This window comes from Neurospora crassa, linkage group III (genome assembly GCF_000182925.2).
Source record: "Neurospora crassa OR74A linkage group III, whole genome shotgun sequence".
Classification (NCBI taxonomy): Eukaryota; Fungi; Ascomycota; class Sordariomycetes; order Sordariales; family Sordariaceae; genus Neurospora; species Neurospora crassa.
In genome coordinates, this window is record NC_026503.1 from 4,278,266 (window position 1) to 4,305,747 (window position 27,482).

A 27,482-nucleotide genomic window follows, 5' to 3' on the forward strand; every position below is an offset into this window, starting at 1 on the left:
ACCCAATTAGGATATAGACTGTACGTTATATAGTTAATTAATATACTTATTATACCTACCTACCGTATAAAATAGAGTTTAATTGGAATACTTACCGGCTATATAAAATAGACTCTAATTAGAGCAAAGGCTAGGAGAGGGCAATTTAGGAAATTTAATTAAATAATAACTATATTAGCTATTCGTAATATAGTTTTATAATTCGAATTAAAATAAAAATTATAAGTAGGCTACCGATTTAAAGATCCTAGTAATTCGAATACAATTTGTAGGTCGCGGGGTTAATTATATATAATAGGGTATAATAACTATCCATATACTTAATATACAAATAATACTTTAAATAGTAATTATATTGAAAATTAGTAGTATATAAATATTATAAGATATAGGTCCAATTATATAATTTTACCTATTAACTCTAATTAGAGCGAAGGTTACTAAATACTTTTAGAACGTAACGGTAGAACTATATAGAAACTTTATATTGTAGGCTACTAGTTAAATAGACTACTACAAAATATTAATCCTAATAGAATTTAGTATAATTATTATTTAAATTTACTTACTATTACTTTCGTCCCCTAAATTAAGCATTTCAAATATTCTATTACCCCGACTATTAATAACAATAGGATCGTCATCTTCGTAATTAAATAGACTAAAATACTTATAATCTTCCCCCTTTTCTAACTAAACCTCCTTAAAATTAAATTATCGAAGGGTACCTAAAAATAATTTGAGTAAACCATTGTACTATAAATCTAGCACATTAAAATCATTCGGGTCTAAGGGTTTATAGCATTGCAATACAAACCTATTCTTATATATTGTATATATATAGTTAATAATATTAATATTGGCTAATAGATTAGTATATTTATTATTACTAAATCGTCCGAATTCTAATTCAACCCCCCTACGAATAGCTATAGTAAGAGGCCTAATAGTTAATAACTCTATAAAAATTAATTTAATATCGTACGTCGAATTCTTATAGTATTTAATATTTAGGGCAAATAAGCGATTAATATACTCTATCATTAAGTCGATCTCTTTCTACTAACTATTAATTATAGTATATTGCACTAGTTTAGACTTTAAAATAGTATTAGACAATTTTAGGTTAATAATTTTAGGTCGAAGGAATTACGAAAAATAGAGTATCTCGGGCCCGTAATTAGTACCCTTTCTACTATAGAAGAAGAGTAGTAAATAATTAATAATCTACCAAAGTATTCCGTAATTACTAAACTAAATAGTACGAATAAGAATAAGTAATAGCCGAATAATATATAAATATTAATAAATATTATAAAATTGTATATTAATATAATTATCGCTACCCTCCGGGTATTTATTAATATATCCCTATAAAGTAAAAACTTCATTATAAATATAATCGAACTATATAAATAAATAAGTAATTCCATTAATTTAAAAGGCAACCGCAATAATAGCTTCAATACTATTCCAACTAAGCGTAGTAGGATTTAGGAACTCATTATTAACAAAATTCTATATTAAAAAAACAAGAATTTTAAAATAAAATATATTATAAAGGAATCTCAATCTATAATAGAATTCGGTCTTAAATTATTTTACCTTTTTAACCCTCCTAAGGCCGTAAGTATCCTACTCTATAAGAGGCTAAAAGTACCGAAAAATTAAATTAACAAAATTTATTTTAATATAGAAGAATACAGAGATAGAGATTATCTACTATTTACAATCGTATACGCTCTATACCTCTAATTATACTAATATAATCTTACAAATATATAATATTGTTTTCTAATTACTATAAATAAAGAAAAATTTATTACTAAACTACATTTAATCTATATTAAATAGGTCGAGAAATAATCTATTATACAAATAATAAATACCGGCGAATTTACCCTCATTTTTATTAATAGCAGGCGTTTAAAGAATATAACTTTTAGGTATACAATATTATTTAACCCTAAGGAAGCAATAAGCAGGAAGAGAGCCCTATTCGCTAATAAATAGAAAAAGGGACTTTAATTTCTCTATAACCAAATAATTTATAGTAGGGCAAAATAATTATAACGTTTATATAAGAGCTAGAATAATCCAATACGGTTGGAAGGGAATAGTAGGCCGAAATTAATTAGGTCGGAATAGGCCTTAAACATTAGGACTACCTATTAGTAAATAAATTATAAAGTTACATATTACATCCTATCGGCCAATACTTAAACCCTAAACTATATCTAAATAATTATAATTATTATATATAATAATAAGAGTAAGGTTAGAAACAATATATTTAAAATTAGTTTAAAAGTATTAATATAAATTATAAGATAAATAATCGACAGTACTAACTATTATAAAAATTATAAGAGTTTTAATTATTACTATAATCCTAATATAAAATATATAAATACTAAAAGTAGATAAGGTATTTTAAATACGCCTAGCAACGCCGTTAATATATAAATATAAATCTATAATTTACAAAAAGAAATCGGATTTGCCAAGGGCGACAATATATATAATAATAATTAAAATTATATATATTATAAGCGAAATATAATTACTATAACGAACTTATAGTCCCTACGTTTTCTTATAAGCGCAGGTATACTATATTAAACCTGTAAGAAACAAATATAATTTAGGCGTATATTTAAGTAAATTATTAATATATTATTTAATAATTAATATAATCTATTATATATTATACAAATCTATAATATTATATAATTAGTCCCCCTATAGAACGGAAGAAGCACTAAACTTTATAAAAAATAAGAATAGGTTAATATATTTAAGGAAAAATATTAATTCCCAATAAAAGCTCTTTATATTATATAAATTACTTTTATTACTAAAATATATTGTAATACTATTATAATAGAAAATTTCGTATATATAATTATTATATAGCGTATTAACGAATTACCTAATATAGGATTCCGATAGCTAGTTATTACTTCGAATTATCTTAACCCAACTACAAATAAAAGGTTTTAATATCCCCCTAGAATATAAATATACTTAATACTTTTAAATAAAATAAGCGAAGTATTAATCCTAATTAGTAACGCTTAAATTACTTTAATCCTATAGTAGTAGGCTATATTTAATTAGGTTCAGGAAGGTTGGAGGGCCGCGGTAAAGGGTCGGAATTAAAACCCCGGGGTTTAAATACATACAAATCGAATATATTATTATAATTAGAATATTCGGGAGAATACTAAATTTAAACAAGAGGAAGGGTAAATTAAATACAAATATAAAAAGGTTATTAAATAAAATTAGAACGGCCGTTTCCTAGAACGAATAGTAAATTATATCGAATAAATTAAGCGTCGTAGGTCTATATACGTTACTCTAATCGGAATTATAGTAAATAAAAACAAATAAATTACGTATTACGACTTTAGGGGTTTCGCTCTAATTAGAATTACGGAGAATAAAAACAAATATATTACGTATTACGACTTTAGGGGTTTCGTTCTAGTAAAAGTAAATAATTAGAATTAAGGTGTATCTTAACTCTAACTAGAGCAGAGTTCAATTGCAATAGTTGGGCCCCACAGCGGCTGACGGCCGAAATACTCAAAATTGGCTCAGACCTGCTACCGCAGAAACGGGTGGGGTGGGGTGGTTTTGGAGGTTAGTGGGTCTGACTGAGACTACTGCTGTACCTGAGGTCCCCACTGCCCTTCCTGGCGCGCGCCTGACCCAACTGAACCCAAACAACCAACCCAGGGCAACCTTATTTCCCCTTCCATGTCCACGTTTGACCCTTCCACCATCCGTCCTCATTCCGACATCCACGCCCGACCCTTCCACCGCCTGCGAACATCTACCGTACACCATCTCCCATAAAGTCTGAACCGCCTCTCCCATACCGCCTACGATCGCCACTCCCATCTTCACACTGTTCTAGACTTGTTAGATTTATCGGCGCAGAGACTGCTTCAGTGCATCTCTGCTCTCCATCACGGCTTCTCACGGGCGACAGCTGCCTGACCAACAAGACCCAACAGGCGGCGAATCCCCCAATCCCCTGCGCAAGACGGTCACTATTGGCTCTGTACTTTTCAACCGCGCCCATACGACCCAGCGACAACCTTCGCCACATCCTCATTATCTAGTCCAACAGTCCTCCGTTTCTTCAACCACAGCCCAGTCGGATCTATCTTCGGCACTCAGAGAAGCCATGGACGGCAGGAAACACCCAAGTTCTTTCCAGCAGCTTGAAAAGCTGGGAGAGGGTACTTATGCTACTGTAAGAGATCTCTCCTTGGCCCAGAACTGTCCCTCGGTGAACAGGGAGAAGTATTTGTAGGGTGCAAATGGCTGACACTACGTCCTCAGGTCTTCAAAGGCCGCAACCGACAGACGGGCGAGCTTGTAGCTCTCAAGGAGATTCACCTTGACTCGGAAGAGGGGACACCGAGCACGGCAATCCGCGAGATCTCGCTCATGAAAGAACTGAAGCACGAGAACATTGTTGCTCTACACGATGTTATTCACACCGAGAACAAGCTTATGTTGGTGTTTGAGTACATGGATGGCGATCTTAAAAAGTTTATGGACACCAACGGCGAGAGGGGAGCCCTCAAGCCACATGTCATCAAGTCCTTCATGCATCAGTTGCTCAAGGGTATTGACTTCTGCCACAAGAACAGGGTCCTACATCGAGACCTGAAGCCGCAGAACCTCCTTATCAACAGCAAGGGCGCTCTGAAGCTGGGTGATTTCGGTTTGGCGAGAGCATTCGGTATTCCAGTCAACACCTTTTCGAATGAGGTCGTCACTCTTTGGTATCGAGCTCCCGACGTGCTTCTTGGAAGTAGAACCTACAACACCAGCATCGACATTTGGTCCGCGGGATGTATCATGGCTGAGATGTTCACCGGCAGGCCTTTGTTTCCCGGCACCACTAACGAGGATCAGATTGTTCGCATTTTTAGGATAATGGGCACGCCGACGGAACGTACATGGCCTGGCCTCACCTCGTTCCCCGAGTACAAGCCTAACTGGCAAATGTATGCGACACAGAGCCTGTCATCCATCTTACCTCAGATTGACCGCGACGGCATCGACTTGCTTCAGCGGATGCTACAGTTGCGGCCCGAATTGCGAATCTCGGCTCACGATGCGCTTCAACACCACTGGTTCAACGACCTGGTCCACCAACAGCATCATCACCAAGCGCAGCAGTCAATGATGCAACAACCGCCGATGATGCAGCAACAGCCAATGATGCAGCAACATAGAGGCTACGGACAGCCGCAACCCAACTACGAGGGCTACTAGACAGAGTACCTTCCAAAAACCGGAAGGCAGACACCGCCGGTTTTGGGGTTTCCTCCACCAGTTTTGTGGCATCGACCGATGCCAGTAGTGTCAGGATCTCCTCCACCAGGATTCAAGAAGATTTGGGAGCAACTGATGCCAGTAAGAGAGGGCTACTACACCGAAGAGCAGTTTCTAGGAGAGCGAACAATGCCAGGGTATCCTCCACCAGGGAGATATCCTCAACCGATACCCGGACATCCTCCAGCATGGAGAAATTATCCATCAATACCCGGACATCCTCCAGCATGGAAATATTCTCAACCAATGCCCGGGCATCCTCTACGTGGGGAACATCCGCAACCGATGTCATGGTATCCTTCAAACCAACAGGTTCAAATGGGGCATTTATCGAGAGAAAATGGGTTGGTTAACCGTGGCATGGGTTCGACTACAGATCTGTCAATGGCGTGGAAAGGAAATTTCAAGAGTGGCAATTCTAAATTGGACATGTCACGGCGGTCACTGCCCGTGGACCCCAGTCTCAACCCGTTTCAACATGATAATGGACAGCGAAATATAATGGTGCCACACAGGCCCCCAATACAAACAGGTGTAATGGGTGATGGACACCCAAATGCGATGCCGCCGCGATTTCAGTTGCTTCAGTCATCTTTCATGCCTCCGGTCCCCCCTCCTCCACCGGCCTTATCGAGGTTACCGGCGTCACATGAGCCTCGACATAAACAGATTGAATTTCCACGAAGTTTCCAATATTAATTCATGATGTGAATGGTCCCGGACCTAACGCTGGAAAGAGAAGTTCATCTGTTTTCAGTTTGAGAAGCTGCCGCCTGGTTCTCGATCATTCCGGACAAGAACATACGCCGATGTTGCACGTTCCTCAAGCTTTACTCGCGACTGATCACACACGGCGGAAGAGCACAATAAATAAGTAGATGGTAATCTTTGTTATCATGTTTACTTGGGATGGTCATTATCTACAAAACGGGGGCATAGCTGGAGCCTTGAACGAAGATGACGGGAACAGGGTAGCGCACGCCAGAGAAAGGCTTTTGTGCCGTACTTATGCATTTGCCTTTCCTTTAATTAGTAGTTACGATTAGCAGCGAAAGTTTCCATATATGTTGAATTAAAGCGAACATTGGTGATAGTCCTCATTATTCTCATTATTCCCCTATCTGTTTACTAGAGAGTTTAGGGTGTTCTCTCAGTTGGGTTGAATTGTATATTTGCAATTCGAGATAGCACCGTTATACATGAGTTGTGAGAACTGTTGGTGATATGATGTTCGGCTATTATTACGCGGTATATGTACATTGTTTAAACAAGCGAGCTTTTGTCCCAAGCAAAACGGCCTTTCGCGATTGTTGACATTGCTCCTCCTATAGACACAATGACCTTTTTTTTTTTTTTTTTCATGTTCCTTCCAGGTTGTTGGCATGATGCATTAGGTAGGTTCCCCAAAACTCCACGCTGCCCGTTGTTGAAGGTGGAACACCCCGCAAGAGAGTGGGCGGGAGCATCTGGGCTACTACGTATCGATAAGCCTTGATCCCTGGCCGGGCCCAGAGGTGCCTGGACGCCTGGACCTGCTCCACCTGATTTGTTGTAGCCGCAGTGTAACCAGCGCCGGACATGGCGCACTGCGACGGACTTGGACGCTACCAAAGAGTCGGTACTGTTTGGCACTGCCCGAGCTTGATCCATGCCCTGCAACAACCAACCGTACAACAACCCATTCCACTTTCCAACGACAACTCGTTCCTGTGTCTCCTGGCCATCGACAACGCAACTTGTCGCGACAACCAACCGACCAGCCGTCTCTCCATCGACAACCTCGGGCTTTCTACTGCATGCTCTAAACCGCCTTCCCGGGAAACAGTCGCCGCGATGGCTGCCGTGGAGTCACGCAAAGGTATGGCACACCTTCGGACGCGCCCGCAATGATGGCGAAGACGATGCCTTTCCACAGAACGACGCTGACCATGCTTGTGCGAGGGAACAGACCAGGAGGCGACCACTATCAAGGTTGCCTCGTCAAAGGCGATCCGTAATGTCGTCAAGCTGAAGAGGCAACCAACAAACAAGCTCTCCAGGATAGGCAATTGGAAGGATGCCATAGCACCGCTTGACAGTGTGTACCCATTCATCACCGAATCCATCAACCTGTTCCTCTTCCCCCGCTAACCGATTGCTAACACACATTTAGACGAGGAAAAGAAAAGGGCCAAAGAGAACGCCGCCCCTCCGAGCCCCCTCATCAATCAGCTAGACCCCCCCGCACAAGTCACATTCGACACCGGCCGGCCGCTTGACGATGTTCCCGATCTGATCTACTGCAAGCTCTGCAAGAAGGGAGTCATCAGGACCTCCGGGAAAGAGCATATCGACGAATGTCTCCGCATCAAGAGGGAAAAGGCGCAACGTAAAAAGGAGGCCCGCGAGGCACGTGAGCGTGCCAAGGAGGCTGCTCGCGAGGAGGAAGCCCGCAAGAACGACCCTGACGGCGCTGCGGGCCGCGACGATGACGACAGCGACGCCGACGAGCCCACCGAGAGAAAAGGGAATGGCGGAAAGACGACCAAGAAGGCTACCGGCAAGAAGCCCGATACCGGCGGAAAGAAGAGGAAGGCCGAGGGAGATCTGGAGAAGGGCAAGGCCAAGAAGAAGAAGGACGAACCGAAACCCAAGACTGCCAAGCCCAAGGGCCCTGTGGATGTTGAGAGGCAGTGTGGTGTCATCTTGCCCAACGGACAGCCCTGCGCTCGTTCACTCACGTGCAAGAGTCATAGTATGTCGGCCAAGAGATCCGTGCCGGGGCGATCCCTACCGTATGATATGCTCCTTGTGGCATATCAGAAGAAGAATCAAGCAAAGCAGCAACGAGCCGCCATCGACGCCAATGCCCCGTTGGAGGACGACGACGATCCGAATGCCGGTGCGGTGGACAGTGACGAGGAGACAGCTGCCGTTATGAACGCCCTAGCGAACTGGCGACCGCAACCGGTTGTCCCTCAACCTATCATTGCACCGATCAAGAGGCAGTACCAGCTGGCACGGTTGCACGAGCAACTCCAGACCGTAACGAACGGCGGCCGACTGAACATCTTCAAGGTTGTTGGATTTGGTGCTCAGAAGCTCCCGGAGGGCCATCCCGGTCTCTATCAGCAAGAGGAGGAGCATGCCGGTGACCCCGATGTCTCCATGCAAGAAGCATTTTCCCGGCGTTCGTCGACTTTCAGTCTTGCAGGACCACCGCAGCGAAGGCCATCAGTGACAAGCAGAGCTTAGGATGCTCGGCCACATAGCCCCTCATCGCAACATCAAAATCCTAAAACTGCTTTATCCCCAATACTGGAAGACTACACAGGATCCAGCACTTCTGCCCCGAAACGAAAATGGCGGACAGACCAACTTGAGGAGGAACTAATGGATACATTACGACGAAAACGAGTGCGCTTGACTCCTGATTTAGATCCGAAATCATCACCGAACCCGAAGCTGGTACGGCGGATTGTGCCGCCACTTGTGTCGGGTGCCATGAAGAGTCCCAGGGGCCCAAGGCACCCAACAGACACAAAGGAACAATACCTCAGACAGACATTTGCTCCTGTTAGGAGAGATGATAGCGTCCGATCACCTCATCCAGAAAGTTCATCTAGGCCTGGAACCGGGGTAAGCTCACAAAGGCCGCCTAGGCAGGCATACCCCACACAAAGACCTCCAAGCCGCGATGCAGAGAGGGCTGTTGCCCGTCCAGGACCGACCAATCATTACCACGACGAATTACCTGCTCGGAGGGATTCAGTTGGTGTGTCGCTTCGAGGAGGCGGTTCAGAAGTCGGATCGCCAAGAAGGGATAACCTTGTGAACCCAGCAGCCGCGCGAACCCCAGCTCGACACCCAAGTCGGCGGTTGTCCTCAGCATCACCCGGTCAAAAATCACTACACCTGAGTCCCCATGTTCCGGATGAAGTTCGCGCAATGGATGCTGAGAAATGTCCAGAAATCTCACCGGAAGAAATGGACATGCTTCGGGAGATGTATATGGCTTGTCAGCAGCACCCGGAAAAGTTTGATGAGTACCGTCAGGAATACCAAGCTTATCAGCAACGACTACAAGTACAAAAGAGCTTTAGCGGAGGGAAACAACCAACGGGATCCCAGTCCGCAAGCCCAGCGACTGAAACCCCCCCTCGTTCAATGTTCGATAAAACCGAACATCATGAAACTCAGCGTGTGCTGGAACAAGCGCATTTCAGACCTACTTGCTCCCCTCGCCACGGCTCTAGTACGGTTTTGCGTGGCGGCACTGCTTCCCCTTCGAACACCCTAGCAGGCACTCGTCAACGGCCGGAAGTATCATCACCGGTAATTAGCACACAGCAAACTTTACCCGACACTTCACATACCCCTAGGAATCATCAGCGCAAGCGGTCTGGTCCTATACCACGAATCATACTCAAGGTACCGAAGCGTACCCTGCAACCGAATATGGGCGTTTCACCAATGAAAGGAGGTCCTCAACGAGATGTTGTGAGTTTACCGAGGAAGACTCACGGCCCAGTGGGAGGCAAAAGCTTCAAGGACTCTTCGGTCAAGGAGAGCAGTCTGGTTGGTACTGATGACTAGAGGGCATCCGAAAAATTGGTAAATCGAAGCAGTTGGATCACCTCCGCTTAACCAGAGGCACGGCTGCTCGCGACAAGGGAGTCTACGGCCACGCAGCCTAGAATTATCCGATATGAAGTCAGGAGTTTGATAAATGCGACTACACGATGGTCCTACACTGGGGGGATTTGGATCTCCAGTTGTTATTTGCGTGGGCTCTCACCATGAGCCTGTGGTTCCTTTTACTGCACTACAGCTATGCTGCTTTTCCGTTATACCTACTTTCTCATTTGGCGTTGGAAGTTTCAGAGAGGAACAAACGGGTTTTGCATTTCGGATACCTCACTGGTTGGAACTTGGAAGGCACAGGCGTTGGTTGGTTCTCTATACAGTTGGAACTATTGACCTATCTTTACGTATCATCTTCTTTTGCAACTTTTTCTTTCTTTCTCTTCTTTTATTTTAGTTTTCGATCTCGTATTGACGGAGCTTGCTTGGTCAATATATTGACTCAAGCGGATAGGATAGGTTTGGGTCTTCAGTTAGTTACATATATACGAAGACGACCCTGGTGGTGGGTTTGGTTTGGGAACCACGTCTGGGGTTCGAAGCGATCACGCGGTATGATAAGAGGTAAACATAGAAGGGTGAATATGATCAGCGTGATACCTCAAATACGATAGATGGCATTTTGGAGTATTGATAAAGTGTCTTGGTGAGTGTCATTTATCTATCTGTGTTGCTTCCATTGGAGTATAGAGGTAGGATTGGATTGAACAATGAACAATGAATAGCACATGCTCCAAAAATTGCCGATCACTCAAGAGACCCCATGTGCGCCAAGGACGGGATGACGTCGGATCGCGCCCACACCTTCAGCAAGGCTAGTGTAGTTCTAGTTCTAGACCTCGGCATCTGCCCAACATTGTCCAACCCCAGGTCTTCAGTCCTTTCTCGCATCATTGTTACTTACCTATCATCATCGATTTTTATATTGATTTTCTGCCGTGACTGCGTTGTTCGCTTATTTCTCTTTTTACCAGCGGTGCTCCTGTTGTTCACTTAATCTTCTTTCCATCCAGCCAACATTGCCATTCCACTTTTATCCTACCGCTTTAGATTTCTACTTCTTTGTTTCCCACCATCATCACTTAACCCATCACCACCACCAGCATTTCCCCTTGGCCTAGCCCAGCCTACCCTAGCCTAGTATACCCAAACCTCCAAACCTCCCCTCATTTAAAGAAGAGACAAAAATGCCCCGAGCATCCAAACTCCTCCCCTCCCTAGGACACGCCGCCTCCGGCGCCGGCGGCACCATCATCTCCACCTTGACCACCTACCCGCTCGACCTCGTCAATACGCGCCTCAAAGTACAGCGCCAGCTGCGCGCTGACGGGGCAATTGGGCCCGAGGACGGGTACCAGGGGGTTTGGGACGCGTTCCAGGCGATTTACGAGAGGGAAGGAGGGCTTAAGGCCTTCTTTGCGGGGTTGGGACCGGATTTGGGCAAGAGTGCTGCGGATAGTTTTTTGTTTTTCTTGTTTTATACGGTATGTTCTGTTTTTGTTCTTTTCTGGTTCCCTATGGTGAAGGTGGTGAAGGAGATGGTGATGGTGATGGTGATGGTGATGCAAGGAAGGGGAAGTAAGGGCAGAAAAAGAATGGAAAAGAGAAAAACAAAGGGCAAAAGGTAAAAAGTCAGACGGATAATGCTAATAAAATGACGACAAAAAAAACAGTGGTTCCGCGCCAAACGCCTCCGCGTCAACGAACCCTACCTCAAAGTCCTCGAGGAACTCGCCGTCGGCGCCGCGGCCGGCGCCTGCGCAAAGTTATTCACCACGCCCGTCTCCAATGTCGTTACGCGCCGCCAGACAGCCAACCTGATTTCCTCCTCCTCCTCCTCCTCCTCCTCCTCCCCCTCCTCCTCTTCTGCTTTATCACGAAGTAGTAACCCGTCTACCCCTCCTACCGACGGCGGCGGCAGCACAGTCCGACGACGACGACCAAGTTCCCCCCGGGCTGCGGCTGCGACGGCTGCACAACCAGACCTCTCCTTCACCGAAACCATCGTTTCCATCTACCGCGAGCGGGGCTTGCTCAACGGGCTATGGGCCGGATACTCCGCCAGCCTGGTATTGACGCTCAACCCCAGCATGACCTTTTTCCTGCAGCAGATTCTGAAGCGGATGTTGGTTTCGAGGGAAAACTGGGAGGAACCAGGGAGTGCCATCACGTTTGTGATTGCGGCGCTGAGCAAGGTCATGGCTACGAGCGTGACGTATCCGTTCCAGATTGCCAAGGCGAGGGTGCAAGTTTCTGCGGCGCCTTCTTCGTCGGCATCGGCATCGGCGTCCGCACCGAGGGATGATACTAGTAAGAAGGAGGTGAAGAAGGAGGGGAAGAAAGCAGCGGCTACTACGGGAAGGAGGAGGAGGGAAACCATCTTCTCCACAGTCCGTCGAATAGCAGAAACCGAGGGTGTTAAAGCCCTGTACGATGGCATTGGAGGGGAATTGCTCAAGGCGTTCTTCAACCATGGGTTGACCATGTTGTCAAAGGATATCATCCATGGGTTGATCATACAGCTGTACTTTGCTGTGGTGGCAGCGTTGAAGGATTATAAAAAGATCAGGGAGAGCGTGAGCAAGAGGGCGAAGAAGGCCAGAGGGGATATGAGCAGGTATTATATGCTTGCGACTTTGGCCGCGCAGATGTTGAGGCAGAGGGGGTTGAGGCAGACACTGGCGATGACTGGGGTTCTTGGAAAGGGGAAGGTTGAGTAGGAGTGAAGAGGGGTTGGGTTGATCATGATGGTGGGTGTCGGTGAAACAATGCGCGGCTGCATAGGGTGGCGTATAGGCGTATGTACCTATGTATTTATTTTGGGGATGAGCATATTTTGATCAAAATCTTTATCTGTTTTGGCTGGAGGGTATACATATCTGTGAGGGTAATGGTGAACGTGAATGTCTAAGGGTGTGCAGAACTTAACACGCGAAGCCGACTCCGTCTTTCTTGACCTGATTCGTGCCTCCAGCTGAGAACCCCGTACCTTCGCGCCTCAGTTCCACCAACCCAGGTTTTATCGTCTCCTTCTCTTTCTTCCCCTTCTTCCCTTCTTTCCCCTTTTTACTACTCGACTCTTTCTTCTCCGTCAACTCCGTATCGCAGACATAGCACACGATAGCATCGGGATCTACATCCGGCGCATGCGGATCATGATGCCCCATAGGCTTCATGAACCTGTCGACGCAGTTCTTACAAAGCACATGGCCACATGGCTTCGCCAGAGTTGCTCGCGACGAATTCGACAGCGCCTTCTTGCAGGCAGGACATATCCTCGCCTTGGTTTTCGTGCTCGAGTCCTCCTCTTCCGTGAAGTTGATGGCGACAAGCGTGTGGAGCGAGTAAAAGTGCGGTCTGTCTTCGGGCGCGGCGGGACATGTCGGTTGGGTTTTGACTTTCTTCTTGATATCGTGGAGGATGTCTTTGGAGTTCGAGGAGGGAGTTACGGAGGGCGACCAGAAGGAAGGGAGTTTGGGTTTCGAGGCCTGTTAGGGAACAAGACAAGTTAGTATGGAGCGCGATCGATATAGGGTGGAAGAAGCAAGGGGAGGCATACCTTTTCGTCTTCAATGGCTCTCCTTGCTTTGGCTCGCTCCTCTTCGGCAATCCTCGCAACCTCGTCTCCGTCCAGAGAAAACTTGCGTTTCTCTCCCCTCTTTTCTTCTATCCTCTTCTCATCTCCATTCTTAATTGATGTCGATTCGGTTTTTGGTAATGTGATGTCCCGCTGATCATCCCCATTGCTATTGCCCCTCTGAATCGACAATCCGGCCTGCGTAAGCTCAAACTCCCTAATCGCCCTCTCCTGTGCCTCGGCATCTCTTCTTGCTTGCTCCTCAGCTGCTTCCTTCTCCTCCTGCTCCCGCAGCTTCTCGGCGCGCTTGATCTCCTTCTTTTGCGCCAGGATGTTGGTCAGAGCGCATTCGCGGCAAAAGATGTCGCCGTGCAGACAGGCGACGGGGTCGATGGCGGTTTCGAGACAGAGCGAGCATGATGCAAACGGCAGGAAGGATTCGCGCGAGAGACGGGCGGAGGAGGCGGTCCAGGCGGCTTTGGCTAGCTGCCGCTCGTGCGAGGTGAAGACGGGTCGGCTGGTGTTTCTTTTGCCTGAGAGGTCAGAGTCTTGGACGTCTCGGGTGTGTGGTGAAAGAATTAGAGGGGCGGGCTTACTGTGTGACATTATTGTTGGCTATGCTCGTTCAATGAGGTCTGTTGGTGTTTTGGTGAAAGTTTTGTTTGGAGAAGCAGTCGGGCAGTCGTGAGGTCACAGGAAGATGAGAAGTCGCGAAGTTCCTTCCCTCTGAACAAACAGCCCGCCCCAGGCAAGGACCTAACAATTGCAGCACAACCTAACAGTTCCCCAGGCCCACCCACTGTTTGCGCGGGCGCCAGTGGACGGCTCTTGTGGAGTGGATTACTCTAGGGGATTGTGGGGAAGACTTGTCCACTGTGGTGACCCTGTCAGGCACATGCTGAAATCGTTGGCCCGTCGGATTTTACAGCGGACGGACGGGATGAGGGTTCGGTCAGGGCTGCCGTGCGCTGTGACGCCGATCGCCTCCCGCCCCTTAGGTTGGTTTCTGGAAGGACCGAAATAAAGTCGAATGTTTTTTTCGCCTCAACAATTCTCATTGTCATGTAACCTACCCTAGATATTTGGCCTTTTCCCAATTGATTCTAAATCTGGTGTCATTCTCTTCCTACTGCTTTCGTGGTGATTGTCGCGAGGAGGGACGGCTATCCATGGGATCGACCGCTTGCTCCATGTTCCACTCCAGTTGACCTGACTTTCTGCGGATGGCAAAAACGTTGAAAAGAATGGAAGCCGGGCTTGACTCGTGATAAAAATTTCAATATACCTACATTGGTCACAACACTTCTCTTTTTTTTCATACCGCGCCACTCGCCGCTTTCTCTTGATTCTTACCAGAACAGAGTGATACCTTGACCGTCACTCTCGCCCTTTTCGGGAATGTCGTCCAATATGACGTCGTCGGCAAATTATAAACCACCAGCACCGGCTGCAGATGCTGCCACTGGCTCTCATGGCACCACCACCGCCACCACCACCAGCAGCACGATGGCCTCGCCGCAGCAACAGCAACAGCAGCAAATACAGAACCACGCACAAGCGCCTCACAGCCCTAATCTCCCGTCGCGAATTGCGTCGGTGATGATTATGGGCCTGACAGGTGTCATCTCCAGGACGTTCTTGTACGGCTTCAACGATATTGAAGTCAAGGGCCTCGACAGGTTCAAGCAGCTTCTAGACAGTCGCGAAGATCCGGAGAGGAGAGAGCGTGGACTTCTCACAGGTGCGTAAATGAAGTCGACTACATGTCAAAGTGTCCATGCTAACAGTGTAAAATGCAGTCTCCAACCACATCAGTGTGTGAGTGCCTCATGTCCGTGAGCTCCAGACAATCAACCCAGAACACCAAAGCTCACATGTGTGATGATATTATGTAGTCTCGACGACCCGGTAGTATGGGGCGTCCTCCCATTAAGTTACGCCTTTAACCCGAACAATCTCCGCTGGACACTGGCCGCTCATGACATTTGCTTCGCCAACCCGTACGTCTTCTTGCCCCTCATCCCATCTCATCTCATCTGATCCTAACCTCCCTCACAGAACATTCTCCGCCTTCTTCACAGCCGGCCAAGTCCTCCCCTGCCACCGCCTCAAACACTCCGCGCACGGCGGCCTCTTCCAGCCCTCCCTAACGCAAGCTATCCGCCTCTTATCCTCCCAGCCTTTCACGCAACCCGGCTTCTCCCCCGCGCCCCTGACCTCCCCCGTTACTTCCCTCTCGACCCCTTCAGCAGTCGACATCCCCGACCCCTTCACCATCGGCACCCTCACCTACTCCACCACCGGCTCCGACTCCCACCCCGCCCCCTCCATCTACACTCGCAACCGACACTCGTGGGTACACGTCTTTCCCGAGGGCTTGGTTCACCAGCACCCGCAGGTCGATCTGCGGTACTTCAAGTGGGGCGTTGCGCGCCTGATTCTCGAGAGCGAGCCTGCTCCCGACGTGGTGCCCATGTTCATCGACGGTACGCAGCACGTGATGAACGAGGAGCGCGGGTTCCCGCGCTTCCTGCCGAGGATCGGCAAGAAGATCCGGGTGGCGTTTGGGGAGGTGGTGGATTACGAGAGGGAGTTTGGGGATTTGCGGAGGAGGTGGAGGAGGGAGGTGGAAAGGGTACGTCAACAGGAGGAAGAAGAGGTAAAGGCTGCTAAGGGGAACGAGTTGGTTGCTGTGGAGAACAGCAGCAGCAAGCCGCGGTTGCTGGGTGACTTGCCTGAGCAGCTCAAGTATTCAGAGGAGGCGCAGAAGATCCGGATCGAGTGCGCGAGGAGGATGAGGGAGCAGGTCCTCAAGGTCAGGAGGGAGTTGGGCGGGTATGACGAGAGTGATCCCAACTTTGGAGAGGCGAGCACGTGGGCGCCGGACAGGAAGGTCAAGGCGGAGAAGTACAAGAGCAGGGTGGATGGGAGTGAGATTAACCAGGACTAGGAGTGCCGTGGCTAAGTCTGCTCGTCTATCAGCCGTGCGACTGTTGTATGTGCGAGAGAGTGTGGGAGTTGAGATGGAGTGAAAGAGAGGAAAAAAAAAAAACCATGGTCCAGAGAGGCCAGAGCGCGACTGGCTAGCTGCTTGAGTCTCAGCCACCTCGGTCCGAGAAGAGAGGAGAAGTAGAGACATTATGGATGTATCTTGTATGTATATAGATTTGCGGTTTGGTGACATGGGCGTCTGTGATAGTTGGCGAAATCTAGAAAGCGGGCGGATCAAGATAGAGCAAGGTTGGGAAAAGCAGTTTATTGTATTCCATTCACGAGATACATCGGGAGGGCTAGCGGGGCGTGAATACTGCCTTTTGCGTTGTCCACAGTCGAGTATGATCATGAGAGTAGGGCATAACTAGGGATCTTAGATCAAACAGGCCTATCACACATTCGGTCTATTTGACAAGATTCGTGTTCATTGGCCTGGTTTATGAGCAGTAATTTATACCGTGAAAAGTCATTCAATAACCCCGGTGGGATTCCTTTCAGCTGTGAACATAATACCCAAGCAAGTAAAACGTAACTTGGGAGAAGATTTATTGTTTAAACTTGGGTATCCGAAGGGGTAGTTTCTGGCCCTCAGTGCTAGCCTTCCACGTACCCATATAAGTTCACCAATCCTACAAAAAATTGCCCATTCCCACCCCGTCGCCTGATCTGGATACTCCCAATCCCTTTCGTAAGCCACCCCCTTTCGCCGGATATCAAATATCCAACGCTGTCAAGAATACGACTCCTCCGGCCTCTCGTGATACCAAAGCAGCTGCTGCCCTCCCGCGAGCTGCGTCTGGGGTTGCGGCACAACAATAGGCGCCTTTTTTCTCGATGAAGGCAGAGACTCTATCGACGTTAACACCCCTTCCGGCGGCGTATCGGCCCTCTCTTGCTTGACCTCGTTGTTGTTGTTCTTGTTGTTGCCGCTACCTCCGACACCGCCATCCACCACCACCAACGTCTCTGCCAGCCCTCTCGCTTGCAACATCCCAGTATCCGCAAAAATAGTTTCCAGCATATTTCGGGCAAACAGCGTAAAATGCCTTGGCACACCTGGCGCTGACCCAGCCACTTGTATCTGGAACAACAAATTCGGCAAACCCACCACGCCCATTCCCGCCCCTCCACTCGTCATATCGATATAATCTCGATGCTGCCTTTCCAGCCTCGGATGTCGGTAATGCGTCGGGATGGAAACCAACAAGTCGCGCGCAACACGCCGGATGGTGGCAAGGATGTTCTGCTGTTCCGCCGCCATGTTGGCGGGGGAAAACACTTGCGCACAGCTCAGCGGATATCGATCGCTAAACTCGATCAGCAACCGACACGTGAGCAGCCGCAGCCAGCGCTGGTGATTCCAGCCGCGGGCGACCCAATGGTCGGCATACACATGGTAGCTATCTTCGAAGACGGCGTCGGAAGGGAAGAAGCCGGGGGCGCAGCGCTCTTCGAGGACGGTCCATATGGAGCTGACACTTCCTTGGCTGTGCTGACGTTCCCAGGCGTCGAGTTCGGCGTCGATGGCGAGGGCGCTCCGGATTATCTGGGAGGTTTTGGGCCGTCCGTCGATGAGGGCGTAGTTGTTTAGGTAGGCATTTAGCTTGAGCAAGCGAGTGGCGATGTCGAGGATCTCGACGGCGGGTTTGTCGGAGGGTGCGGCGAGACGGTTGCATAAATCGAACCAGCCGCTGTAGGCAGGTGGGAGGGCGAGGTTGCCGACGTAGAATGGGTTGAGCTGGTGGTTGTGTTAGTCTAACTGAGAATCGGTAGGATGGGTTGAAGTTGGGGGGGTTGAAGGTACCAGGGCAAGACATAGTTGTAGAAAACCACGCATCAGATCTTGAGGTAGGTTAGGAATACATAGAAAGTTACTGAGTAAGGCTGTGGCTCCCATCAGATGGGTTCGCACCGCCTCGGTTGGTCGACCTTTGTTTCGGATTACCTAGAAAGACATGTTAGTAACGCCGTTCAAGAATCAATGATACATAAGAGATAGTCCTCACTTCATAGATCGCAAGCATGATGACAGTTCGTAAAGAGATATCCAAGTTCATTGCCTGAGGGTTTGCTATCGAGGATGCCGTATGTTGAAGTGCCAAGCCGTATTTTTGCCTCGCCATGGTAACCAATGCCTTGTTGCCAGTGAGGTTGGACATACTCGCCAACCCTACGGCTGCCATCATGTCCCGAAACTCAGGGGCATGAATCCATTCCACCATCCGCAGCTCATGTGCCGCGGTAGGTTCGTCTGGATGTCCCACCACATAATGCTCGACGTAAAACTGGATGGCCTGGTCGTCCTTAGTGGCGTAGATCTCTTTTGGTAGCCTTGTACGGCTGTGTTCGGGTGATGTTGACAACTTGAACCGCGGCCTTTCGGAGAAGTAGCTTCGACTGGAGACGACGCTCTTGGGAGAGGGAGTTGACGATGTAGACGAAGATGAAGATGACGAAGAGCTTGAAGGCGAATCCGCGGAATCTGGGAGGTCTGAAATCCCCCACTGAGCGTGTGCCTTCTGGATAACCTTGGTGCTCTCATCTCGAAACATCAACGACAACTGGTCTCTATAGCCAGGACAGCTCTTACCCACTCGGATACATTGGGTGCATTGTGGCTGAATCTTATCACACTATAAAGCAGAGGAAGGATATCAGCAACCAAATGACTTGTCAATAAAGTGATGCAGGAGATCGAGATATATATATGCTTTGTGTCGTTGTGACCTGGAGCTCTTATTGTGGGCTGGGCCTCGGCTATAAGCAAAGGATGATCCCAATAATGTAACGCCTCAACATGGACAATGGGTACTTTGGACTTTGTAGATATTTGCTCGTTGCACATTGTGAGACATTGCTGGGGCTGAAAGGTGTTGTGTGGGAGCGGGCATGTATAAGGATAGGGCGGCACAAACCTTGATTCTCCTGGTTCGACAGTTCTGGCACCCCTGGGAGGCTTTGCCGCAATAGACCATGGTTCGGTACGATCCGAGAATGACAGTGTACTTGCAGGATGTATAGATTCCGTGTGCCGGCGTCGGTAACCAGTGGTTGCAGAGACAATGGGCGTACTGTCGATTCCACCTGAATGACTGTCGGTCGTATCGTGATGTGTCAAAAAGTGACCAGGAGGAGACCAGCTACGAGACAATTGTCGGATAGGGAAAGCAGATCGTAAAATGGTGGGAAAAGCGCGGCATATCACTGCAAACCCATGCCATATGCCTCCACATCAAGCACGCCGTGTTCCTAGTCTCCCGCTAGAGACAGCGGCTTATGCTTGCCGTTGAGTCCTCCCGGCGAAATGGTAGCAGGGCAACGTGGGGATAGGTATCAACCGGCGCGGAGATTACCACCTCAGCATTTACTTCCAGGCAGCAAAAGGGCACTCCATTCCGAGGTTTGCATTCCCAGCTTCTTGTCCCCAGTCACCACACATCAAGGCATGGAGTGTAGAGTATGGGACAAACGATGAAGCGAAACCCAGAAGGCGTCCCCTGGGTTGAAGCTGATCTCATCCCCATCCCGTGAAGAGCGAACAGGACCATCTTTACCTCTTCAGCTTTCTCGGTCCGAGGTTGGGTATGTAGCCGGTCGTCTCCACGTCGAGCCATAGCAGAAAACATTGTGATTCCGGGCACGGTCAGCTGGTTGGATGAACCACTGTTTCTGTGGGTTGAAACCCAAACATGCCATGATGAGGGCCGTGCGCTTCCGCTTACCGCACTGTTGGAGCACATCCACAGCGAATGTGTGGTGTGGGGGGACGATCCTTGTATGCAGTGTAAGACCGGGCACGGGTAGGTCTCTCGGCCCTTCTGGCGGCGGGAGGGTTCGATGGAAGTTCATCCAAGATGTCAATACTTGATCATCAACGCCTGTTTTTGCCATGTAGCTTGTATCGCCGTCACAAGTGGCCGTGATGTGTTGGTTGTGGTGTTGCCATGTGACAAACGTTTTGTGATGCTGTACCTTGACATACATGGCACAGTAGCTGTCAAGCCTGCATAAGTGGAAACCCCTGCTTATCTAGCTTTGCAAGAGCAGCCCTGGTCTCCAACTTGCAGCATTTCCAAGGCCGAAGTCGTTGGGCTCTAAAGAGCTTTGCTGGGCCACGAGGAACCATAAACAATAGACCACATAGCTAGTTGGCGACGACGACGACGACGGCGAGAGGTGGAGATATTCTGTGAGATGCTTCCTAAGAAGATATCGTATTCTATTGCGGCCATCCGGGGGTTGTGTAGTTGCAAGTACAGCGTCTGGTGGCTGGGCAGGGGATTAAGGGGCAAACCCCCCCCTACCCCTGGTGCTGCAGCCCTTTTCCATGATAACCCGGAACCCGGATGTCTAGCGCGCGCCTCAACCCTTTAGGAGTTAGGACACAATCTGCTTGTTAACAACGCAGAGTGTTAAGAAATGGGTTGGAGGTGGAAACTAACACGACTATTAGCAATTTGATATCGACAAACTGGCAGGAGTCCAAAGCAGGTACGGGAAGTACGCAGTGGCATAACAACAGTGTTCCCCGACAAATGGAAGCGGATGCCAGTTTTGATCATGGGAGGAACTTGATGCTTGGCGAGGCTTCAAGGGCAGAAAAGTATACATATATATCGCGATGAGGTCTGCCCGGGAAGTACACTGGTACATACACTCCTTGTATGCCATATGTGAAACCAGACACCTTTTGGCTACACTTGATCGACGTGTCTCGCCTGCTAGGAGAAGCCCAAATTGATATGCAACGCCTCTCTCTTGTCTCTCTGGAAGTCATCTGAATCTGATTTTTCTCCCGTCTCGAACACGTATTCAAGCTCAAGTCGCTTCGAAGTTGGCATCCAGTTTGTGTCATCGGTTCAACAAAGCCGTATATACCTCTGACGGATACGAGTCGGTCTTGTTGCGTCAAGCGTGAGACGACGTCTGGTGGGATCGAGGTTGATTCGTGGTTCAGGTCAAAGAATCCGTCTCAAAAGAAACCTGACATTCTCAGCAAAGATAGGAGGTAGATGCCACCGACCAGGTGGGTGTAGTTTCCATGATGGTGATGGACGAAGTAGGAAGCGGCTGCTGTCGTGAGTGGGAGCTTATCATCCGGACAAAGGCCTAGATGTACTGCGTAAGTAGGTAGCCTTCCACCACTTGGAACATTGGGCTCGGTCCGTTCATCGGCTTGCTCTAAGCTCAGATGATGGCCAAAAGTCCGTCACTCCATGTGCAAGATGGAAGGAGCTCGGGAGCAAAGGCGATGAGAAGTGGAAGGTTCTCAGTTAGACAGAGGTACGTACCCGTTGCCTGCCAATAGCAACAGCTGAGTCCCCTTCTTCCTCACACCCACGGCTACTTCCGAACTGGGTGAGCTTGGATTGGATGTGGGGCTCTACCATTCAGAGGCCAGGACGGGAAGGTTCGCCAAATGCGGGCGGCGGCAACACCGCAACCCAAACCATAAAGTTTTCTGTTCGTTGCTGCCACCACTGCAGCTTGAGATCACATTTGCCCTTAACAGGGGAGTGCATATCCGGAAGACAAGATGAGACGTACCTTTTGAGCCCACCAACGGAACTCCACACCCTCAAGCAAAAGCCCCAAGTCCCAACTCCTTCTTTTCCGGCCGCTGCATTAACCTTACTACAACCCGATATAGAGCTTTTCACCCAAAAAGCCGGCTACTGGGCGCGCTGCGTTTACTGGTTCAATCAGCATTTCGTTGCAGTTCCTATTCGTAAAGTTAGGAAGAAGTATTAAAAAAGGAGTGACTTTGTAACTTGGCGCCAAGAGCGACGACTTGCCCACCAGGTGGTGGGAGGTACGTCTCATCTTGTCTTCCGGATACCTGATACCCTTAACAGACCAGGCAGGACCACTGCACTGCATACCTAACCACAAACGGGTGCCATCGTATCTTCACGACTGACCTTTTCACAACTCCCTCTCTCCCAAACCACGAGTACCCAGAGTCCCCAGTGCCAACGCGTTTCTCTCCATTCAACCGCCAGACTTACAACTACTGTAGTGTACAAGAACAACAGCCATCGCCGAGGAGGACAAGGTGCTTTTTTTTCCTTCGCCAGGCAGTTTTCTGCTTACCCCCCCGCCACCAATAATTTTTCCAGATTTCTTGTGTGGCCGCCCCCGCACAATATCTCTTTTTTCTTCGCACCACATCCTTAACCGCCGCAGCAAGTAATCCGCTTCCCCAAGTTCGCACAAGCACGAGGTAAGCAGCTAGCCCCTCTGTCAAGCTGTCTACCTAGTATGGTAGTCAAGGTCCCGGGATGTTGTCACAGAGCAGACTGACGTTTGCCCCAGGTTGAGCTCAGATCTCCACTCTTGGTTGCCCCACTCTGCTGGTCGTCCACGTTAAATCGGCAGCTTTTTCCCTCGACACGCGCCTACTTCTGGCATTCATCCTGCCATCTACGCCATTCCACGACACCGCACTCACATCCACATCCATCAACTCTCTTCTTGGCGTTACGAAAACCACCGCAATCATGGCAACAAACGGTAATGTTAATCACAGCGACCAGTACGCAGCGCCCAGCTCGACAACCGAGGCCCCCGCCACTGCTTCCTCCACCACTCCCCAGACCCAGAACCAGACCCTGCCCAAGGATGAGGTCGGCTGGTACTTCGTCGAGCAATACTACACCACTCTGAGCAAGAACCCCGAGAAGCTCCACGTGCGTCCAATTGATCCCACCCTGAGCTCCTACTGAGCTATGGCTTACTGTTTTTGCAGCTCTTCTACGGCAAGAAGTCCCAGTTCGTCTACGGTCAGGAGGCCGAGGTCTCCTCCGTTTCCTATGGCAGACAGGTGAGTCGTCTTCGCTCCTACCCCCTCCCCCTATTGGCCCCACATGTCATCACATGCTAACTCCCAAGTGCAGGGCATCCAGGAGCGCATCAAGGGACTCGATTTCCAGGACTGCAAGGTCCGCATCTCGAATGTCGACTCGCAAGGCTCCGGCGACAACATCGTTATCCAGGTCATCGGCGAGACCTCCAACAAGGGCGCCGAGCCCAAGAAGTTCGTCCAGACCTTCGTCCTTGCCCAGCAGCCCTCTGGCTACTTCGTTCTGAACGACATGCTCCGCTACATCAAGGAGGAGGGTGAAGAGGAGGTCGAGGAGCCCGCCCAGGAGGCCGCTGCTGCTCCTGAGGAGGAGACTCCCGCTGAGCCTGAGGCTCCTGTCGAGGCCGCCCCTGAACCTGTCGAGGAGGCCAAGCAGACCGAGCCCGAGGCTGCCGAGCTTGATGCCAGCGCTGTTGACCGGGAGCTTGAGGAGGCTGCTGAGGAGGAGACGCCCGCTGCTCCCGTCGAGGCCGTCCCTGAGCCTGTCGAGGAGGCCAAGCAGCCTGAGCCGGAGGCTGCCCCCGAGCAGGCTGCCGAGCCGGAGAAGATTGTTGAGGAGATTACCGAGGAGGAAGTTAAGAAGCCTGAGGAGCCCAAGGCCCCTACACCCACTCCTGCCCCTGCTGCTGCTCCTCGCGCGGCTGCTCCTCCTGCTGCCGAGCCCGAGAAGCCCAAGGAGCCCCCCAAGCCCAAGACTTGGGCCAACCTGGTCGCTGTTGCCGCCGGCCCCAAGCCTGTCGTTCCTCTGACCAAGGCCGCTACTCCTGCGGTTCCTGCCCAGACCCGCGCCGCTGCCCCTGCGGCCGCTCAGCAGCCCGCCGCTGCTCCTCAGGCTGCCGAGACCGCTGCCGCCCCCAAGGAGCAGGCCAACGAGTGGCAAACCGCTGAGACCAAGCGCCAAAGTCGTCCCCAGTCCACAATCGCCAGTGCCGAGAAGGAGACCGCTATGGCCTACATCAAGTATGTCACGGAGAAGGTCAAGGAAGAGGACCTCAAGGGTCTCTTGAGCAGCTTCGGCGAGCTCGTTTACTTTGACATCAACCGCACCAAGGTATGTTACATTGCTCATCCTATCCGCTGAATGAATGGGAATTGACAACCGTTTAGAACTGCGCTTTCGTCGAATTCAAGACCCAGGCCGGTTACAACGCCGCCGTTGCCGCCAACCCCCACACCGTCAACGGCGAGAACATTGTTGTTGAGCAGCGTCGCCCCAAGTCTACCGCCTTCGGTGGTAGCAACTACGGTTCCTCTAACCGTGGCGGCGCTGCTGGACGTGGCCGTGGTGGCTTCGAGGGTGGTCGCTCTGGCAGCCAGAGCGGCGGCCGCGGTGGATTCGGCGGCCAGTCTCGTGGCCGCGGCGGAGCCAACCGTGGCCGTGCCCCTACTGCTCAAACCCCTACCGCCTAGGTGGCGTGAAGGGTTGACCAGAAGGTCACAGTCGATACTGCCTAAGAACTCGTCGCATTGCCCAGTGTGATGATTGATAAGATTTATCAAACGATATATATGGTTGTTCCTCTCACTTGCGGATGGGCTGGAGTTGTTTGGAAGGTTAGGAAAAGACCTGAAGACAAAAGGAGGCACAAAATTCGTCTTTGGTGGGAATGATTGCCGCGACCATAAACGGGAAATGACTTTCATTTTTTTTTGGGAGGAGACAGGCCAGGAAGAGAGGGCTACGATGCATCCATATTCAGGCTTGTTTCTTATCTTTTTTGTGTGGGCGGACAGGGTCCCAATACGGTTGTGTGGTGTTTGGTTGCGTTTCTATGCTTGGAGTTTCGGAGCGATCATGCATATACAAAATCTTCACCACTTGCATTTCTTCCCATTTCAGCTTTTCCGAAACACCTTCGTCTTGGGTTGCTGTATTCTGACCTCATGCTTGGGAAGTCTTCAAGTCGTAGGCGCATATCATTCAGTATCAGTTCCCAAGAGAAGCAATGGCGTGAGGTTATTTAACAGAGGTCACAGCTGCAGTTGAAAGCTTCCACTACGAGTCATGACCCCAACAAAAGAGGTGGGAGATCCAACAAGCCAGCAGGTAGATAGTATCTGCCAGCCATCGTGAGCTTGCGGTTTTTGAAATCACGCCTTTCGTTTGGCAAAGCCGGACGAGTTTATTCACAATTCCCCTTTCAATACACAGCTTCGAGTCTAGTCTGACATCTGACCCTTGAAGCATGGATAGGGCTTTGGGCGCCTTGCTTTTACCTGATTAGCCTGCTTACACTACTACTTAACTACGCCTGTTGGTGAGATTTCTTGGCCGGCGTCTATGTTGAGCACATTCAGTTTTCATGATCGTGGGCGTAAGAAACGGCCTGAAATTGTGAGGTCACACACTTTGTTATCATAAGCATCAGGTTGAGACTAAACAGCATGTAGATGAGTGTCACAATATGACCACTGTCAGCATACTCCGTAGTTTATACTCTCCTCCCAAGTCTTTATCACACAAGATATGCCGCACAAAACCCTTAAACTCTTTCCAGCATCCAGACTCCGATCCCCTCCGCTGCCAACTCTTGGCCGTGACTCTCTCCAGAGCCCCATGCTATATTGCGCTATGGTACGTATGTATGGGGCGATGGTACCAAGACACATAGACTCTCTGTTGTCAACTCATCCACCACAACCTCCCACCGCAAAATAAACTACAAGAGTGAGACCTGAGAACAGAAATAGGAGTAGACGCAGAGACAGACACAGGCGCCCAACTAATAGTACAAATCCTAATAGCCTCCTCCCTCGACAAGCTCTCTTTCTCTCTCCACCACTTCCTTTCCCTGCCCACACCACCTAGAGCCGAACGCCATCTCCATCATCATTTGAATTGACTAGACCTGCATCAACTAATTCAACAAGGACGAGTAATTCTAGCAGATTCAGCTCACAGACTAAATTCAAAGTCAGGCAATGAAAGTTCTCGTCTGGCCAAGGCCGGCGGATCTACAAAATGAAAAATGTTTCGTCGGCAGCTCGAAAGCCCTTTTTAGAATAACTAACTATTAAAAGACTGGATGTTCGTCTCGAGGAGGGATATCAAATAACGGCATGGAAAATGAATCAAGTGTTCAATTGAACGAGTGTACAATGTTTAAGGGTTGTACGATACGGGTCAAAATCAAAAGGCGTCGTTTCATCATTACTGGCTGGCTACAGCAACGCACCAGCACCAGCACCAGCACCAACACCAGGGTCACCATATCATATTGATTTGTGGAGATAGAAATCGATTAATGTGTTGTGGCCCATTGGAGGGAAGGGCATGGATGATACATATGCCTTGGTGGGTGAGGCTTTAATGTGATGGGATCGTGGGTGGAGAGATCATGTTGATGGAGGCATTTCTTTTTTTTCTTTCCATCAATCGGCACTTAGCTAGGATTTCATTGTAACACGGTTGATTTACGTTTTACTTCAAGTTCTCAAAACCACTTCGAGGACCAGCTGAACGAACTTCTGACCTTCTGGACTCATGATACACTTGTCCCTTCTTGGTTTTTCGTTTTTTTTTTTTTTCAAGACAACAGCGTAGAGTTGAGGATATCTATGTACGATTGTAAACTGACTCGAGGCTTACATGCACAATTATATGATGTACACGTCAGTTGAGTCGCTATCGGGACGGAAGGAATGTAAGCCTAAGAGAAAGCCGATTACCAATTCAGGAAGGTGGAGGAAAAGTGTCGTACGTAGTTCGGTCCGGTAGCTTGGTACGTACGGGTGGACTCCGTTTCCCCCATCGTCTGAAAGTTGGTATTTCGGTCGGTTGGCGCGGTTCCAAGCAGGGTCTCCGGTGACGGAGGTTGCCTTTAATATTCATGCCCAATATGTATCCATCGGACTACCAGGTCGGAGTGTCCTTCTCAATCTGGTAGAGTCAATGTAAGAAATATACATACGCAAGTGGTCACAGGATGGTTGGTGGTTTACGATGAGAAAGAAGAGAGATAAGGCAAAGACTGACAGGTCTGATACATCAGACACTTTAGAAGTTGCGGAATACGCGCGGCTATTGGGGTCAGTATGTAGGTCGTACGAGATTTTAACCCAGAA

At 49.0% G+C, this 27,482-nt stretch overlaps 7 protein-coding genes across 7 annotated transcripts; 5 read left to right on the top strand and 2 right to left on the bottom strand.

The window, feature by feature from the left end:
- Window positions 1–3,736: 3,736 nt before the first annotated feature.
- mdk-1 (mitotic division kinase-1) lies at window positions 3,737–6,512 on the top strand. The gene is made up of 2 exons (XM_953181.2): window positions 3,737–4,267; window positions 4,357–6,512. The coding sequence occupies exons 1-2, from the start codon at window positions 4,199–4,201 to the stop codon at window positions 5,299–5,301; spliced, it is 1,014 nt and encodes a 337-aa protein (XP_958274.1). The 5' UTR covers window positions 3,737–4,198; the 3' UTR covers window positions 5,302–6,512.
- Window positions 6,513–6,939: 427 nt separating this feature from the next.
- Window positions 6,940–10,609, top strand: NCU07579 (hypothetical protein; the record flags this gene model as incomplete). The annotated part of the gene is made up of 4 exons (XM_953180.2): window positions 6,940–7,219; window positions 7,310–7,438; window positions 7,514–8,530; window positions 8,675–10,609. 4 exons carry the CDS (start codon window positions 6,940–6,942, stop codon window positions 9,934–9,936), a joined length of 2,688 nt encoding a protein of 895 aa, XP_958273.1. The 3' UTR covers window positions 9,937–10,609.
- Window positions 10,610–10,876: 267 nt separating this feature from the next.
- On the top strand, window positions 10,877–12,852 carry NCU07578 (peroxisomal adenine nucleotide transporter 1). The gene is made up of 2 exons (XM_953179.2): window positions 10,877–11,468; window positions 11,658–12,852. The coding sequence occupies exons 1-2, from the start codon at window positions 11,172–11,174 to the stop codon at window positions 12,702–12,704; spliced, it is 1,344 nt and encodes a 447-aa protein (XP_958272.1). The 5' UTR covers window positions 10,877–11,171; the 3' UTR covers window positions 12,705–12,852.
- Window positions 12,749–14,275, bottom strand: NCU07577 (zinc finger containing protein). Its single transcript, XM_953178.2, has 3 exons — window positions 14,158–14,275; window positions 13,544–14,094; window positions 12,749–13,472 (listed from the first exon to the last, which is right to left on the bottom strand). The coding sequence occupies exons 1-3, from the start codon at window positions 14,165–14,167 to the stop codon at window positions 12,909–12,911; spliced, it is 1,125 nt and encodes a 374-aa protein (XP_958271.2). The 5' UTR covers window positions 14,168–14,275; the 3' UTR covers window positions 12,749–12,908.
- A 350-nt stretch (window positions 14,276–14,625) lies between these two features.
- On the top strand, window positions 14,626–17,021 carry NCU07576 (hypothetical protein). The gene is made up of 4 exons (XM_953177.2): window positions 14,626–15,302; window positions 15,361–15,379; window positions 15,457–15,561; window positions 15,620–17,021. Exons 1-4 carry the CDS (start codon window positions 14,960–14,962, stop codon window positions 16,509–16,511), a joined length of 1,359 nt encoding a protein of 452 aa, XP_958270.2. The 5' UTR covers window positions 14,626–14,959; the 3' UTR covers window positions 16,512–17,021.
- Window positions 17,022–17,054: 33 nt separating this feature from the next.
- Window positions 17,055–19,853, bottom strand: NCU07575 (hypothetical protein). The gene is made up of 4 exons (XM_953176.3): window positions 19,471–19,853; window positions 18,562–19,188; window positions 18,360–18,500; window positions 17,055–18,293 (listed from the first exon to the last, which is right to left on the bottom strand). Exons 1-4 carry the CDS (start codon window positions 19,528–19,530, stop codon window positions 17,286–17,288), a joined length of 1,836 nt encoding a protein of 611 aa, XP_958269.3. The 5' UTR covers window positions 19,531–19,853; the 3' UTR covers window positions 17,055–17,285.
- Window positions 19,854–22,478: 2,625 nt separating this feature from the next.
- On the top strand, window positions 22,479–25,843 carry NCU07574 (hypothetical protein). The gene is made up of 5 exons (XM_953175.3): window positions 22,479–22,778; window positions 22,871–23,244; window positions 23,304–23,378; window positions 23,452–24,468; window positions 24,525–25,843. The coding sequence occupies exons 2-5, from the start codon at window positions 23,056–23,058 to the stop codon at window positions 24,825–24,827; spliced, it is 1,584 nt and encodes a 527-aa protein (XP_958268.2). The 5' UTR covers window positions 22,479–22,778; window positions 22,871–23,055; the 3' UTR covers window positions 24,828–25,843.
- The last annotated feature ends 1,639 nt before the right edge of the window (window positions 25,844–27,482 follow it).

Bases quoted from the DNA above. Each gene is read 5' to 3' on its own strand.
- NCU07576 (XM_953177.2), top strand. From the start codon at position 14,960: ATGTCGTCCAATATGACGTCGTCGGCAAATTATAAACCACCAGCACCG. The intron at 15,562-15,619 runs GTACGTCTTCTT...CCTCCCTCACAG, and splicing joins GACATTTGCTTCGCCAACCC to AACATTCTCCGCCTTCTTCA.
- NCU07574 (XM_953175.3), top strand. From the start codon at position 23,056: ATGGCAACAAACGGTAATGTTAATCACAGCGACCAGTACGCAGCGCCC. The intron at 23,379-23,451 runs GTGAGTCGTCTT...TCCCAAGTGCAG, and splicing joins CCGTTTCCTATGGCAGACAG to GGCATCCAGGAGCGCATCAA. The intron at 24,469-24,524 runs GTATGTTACATT...ACAACCGTTTAG, and splicing joins TTGACATCAACCGCACCAAG to AACTGCGCTTTCGTCGAATT.
- NCU07575 (XM_953176.3), bottom strand. From the start codon at position 19,530: ATGGTCTATTGCGGCAAAGCCTCCCAGGGGTGCCAGAACTGTCGAACC. The intron at 18,501-18,561 runs GTGAGGACTATC...ATGTCTTTCTAG, and splicing joins TCATGCTTGCGATCTATGAA to GTAATCCGAAACAAAGGTCG. The intron at 18,294-18,359 runs GTACCTTCAACC...CACAACCACCAG, and splicing joins TACAACTATGTCTTGCCCTG to CTCAACCCATTCTACGTCGG.
- NCU07578 (XM_953179.2), top strand. From the start codon at position 11,172: ATGCCCCGAGCATCCAAACTCCTCCCCTCCCTAGGACACGCCGCCTCC. The intron at 11,469-11,657 runs GTATGTTCTGTT...CAAAAAAAACAG, and splicing joins TGTTTTTCTTGTTTTATACG to TGGTTCCGCGCCAAACGCCT.
- mdk-1 (XM_953181.2), top strand. From the start codon at position 4,199: ATGGACGGCAGGAAACACCCAAGTTCTTTCCAGCAGCTTGAAAAGCTG. The intron at 4,268-4,356 runs GTAAGAGATCTC...CTACGTCCTCAG, and splicing joins GAGAGGGTACTTATGCTACT to GTCTTCAAAGGCCGCAACCG.
- NCU07577 (XM_953178.2), bottom strand. The intron at 13,473-13,543 runs GTATGCCTCCCC...GTTCCCTAACAG, and splicing joins GAGCCATTGAAGACGAAAAG to GCCTCGAAACCCAAACTCCC.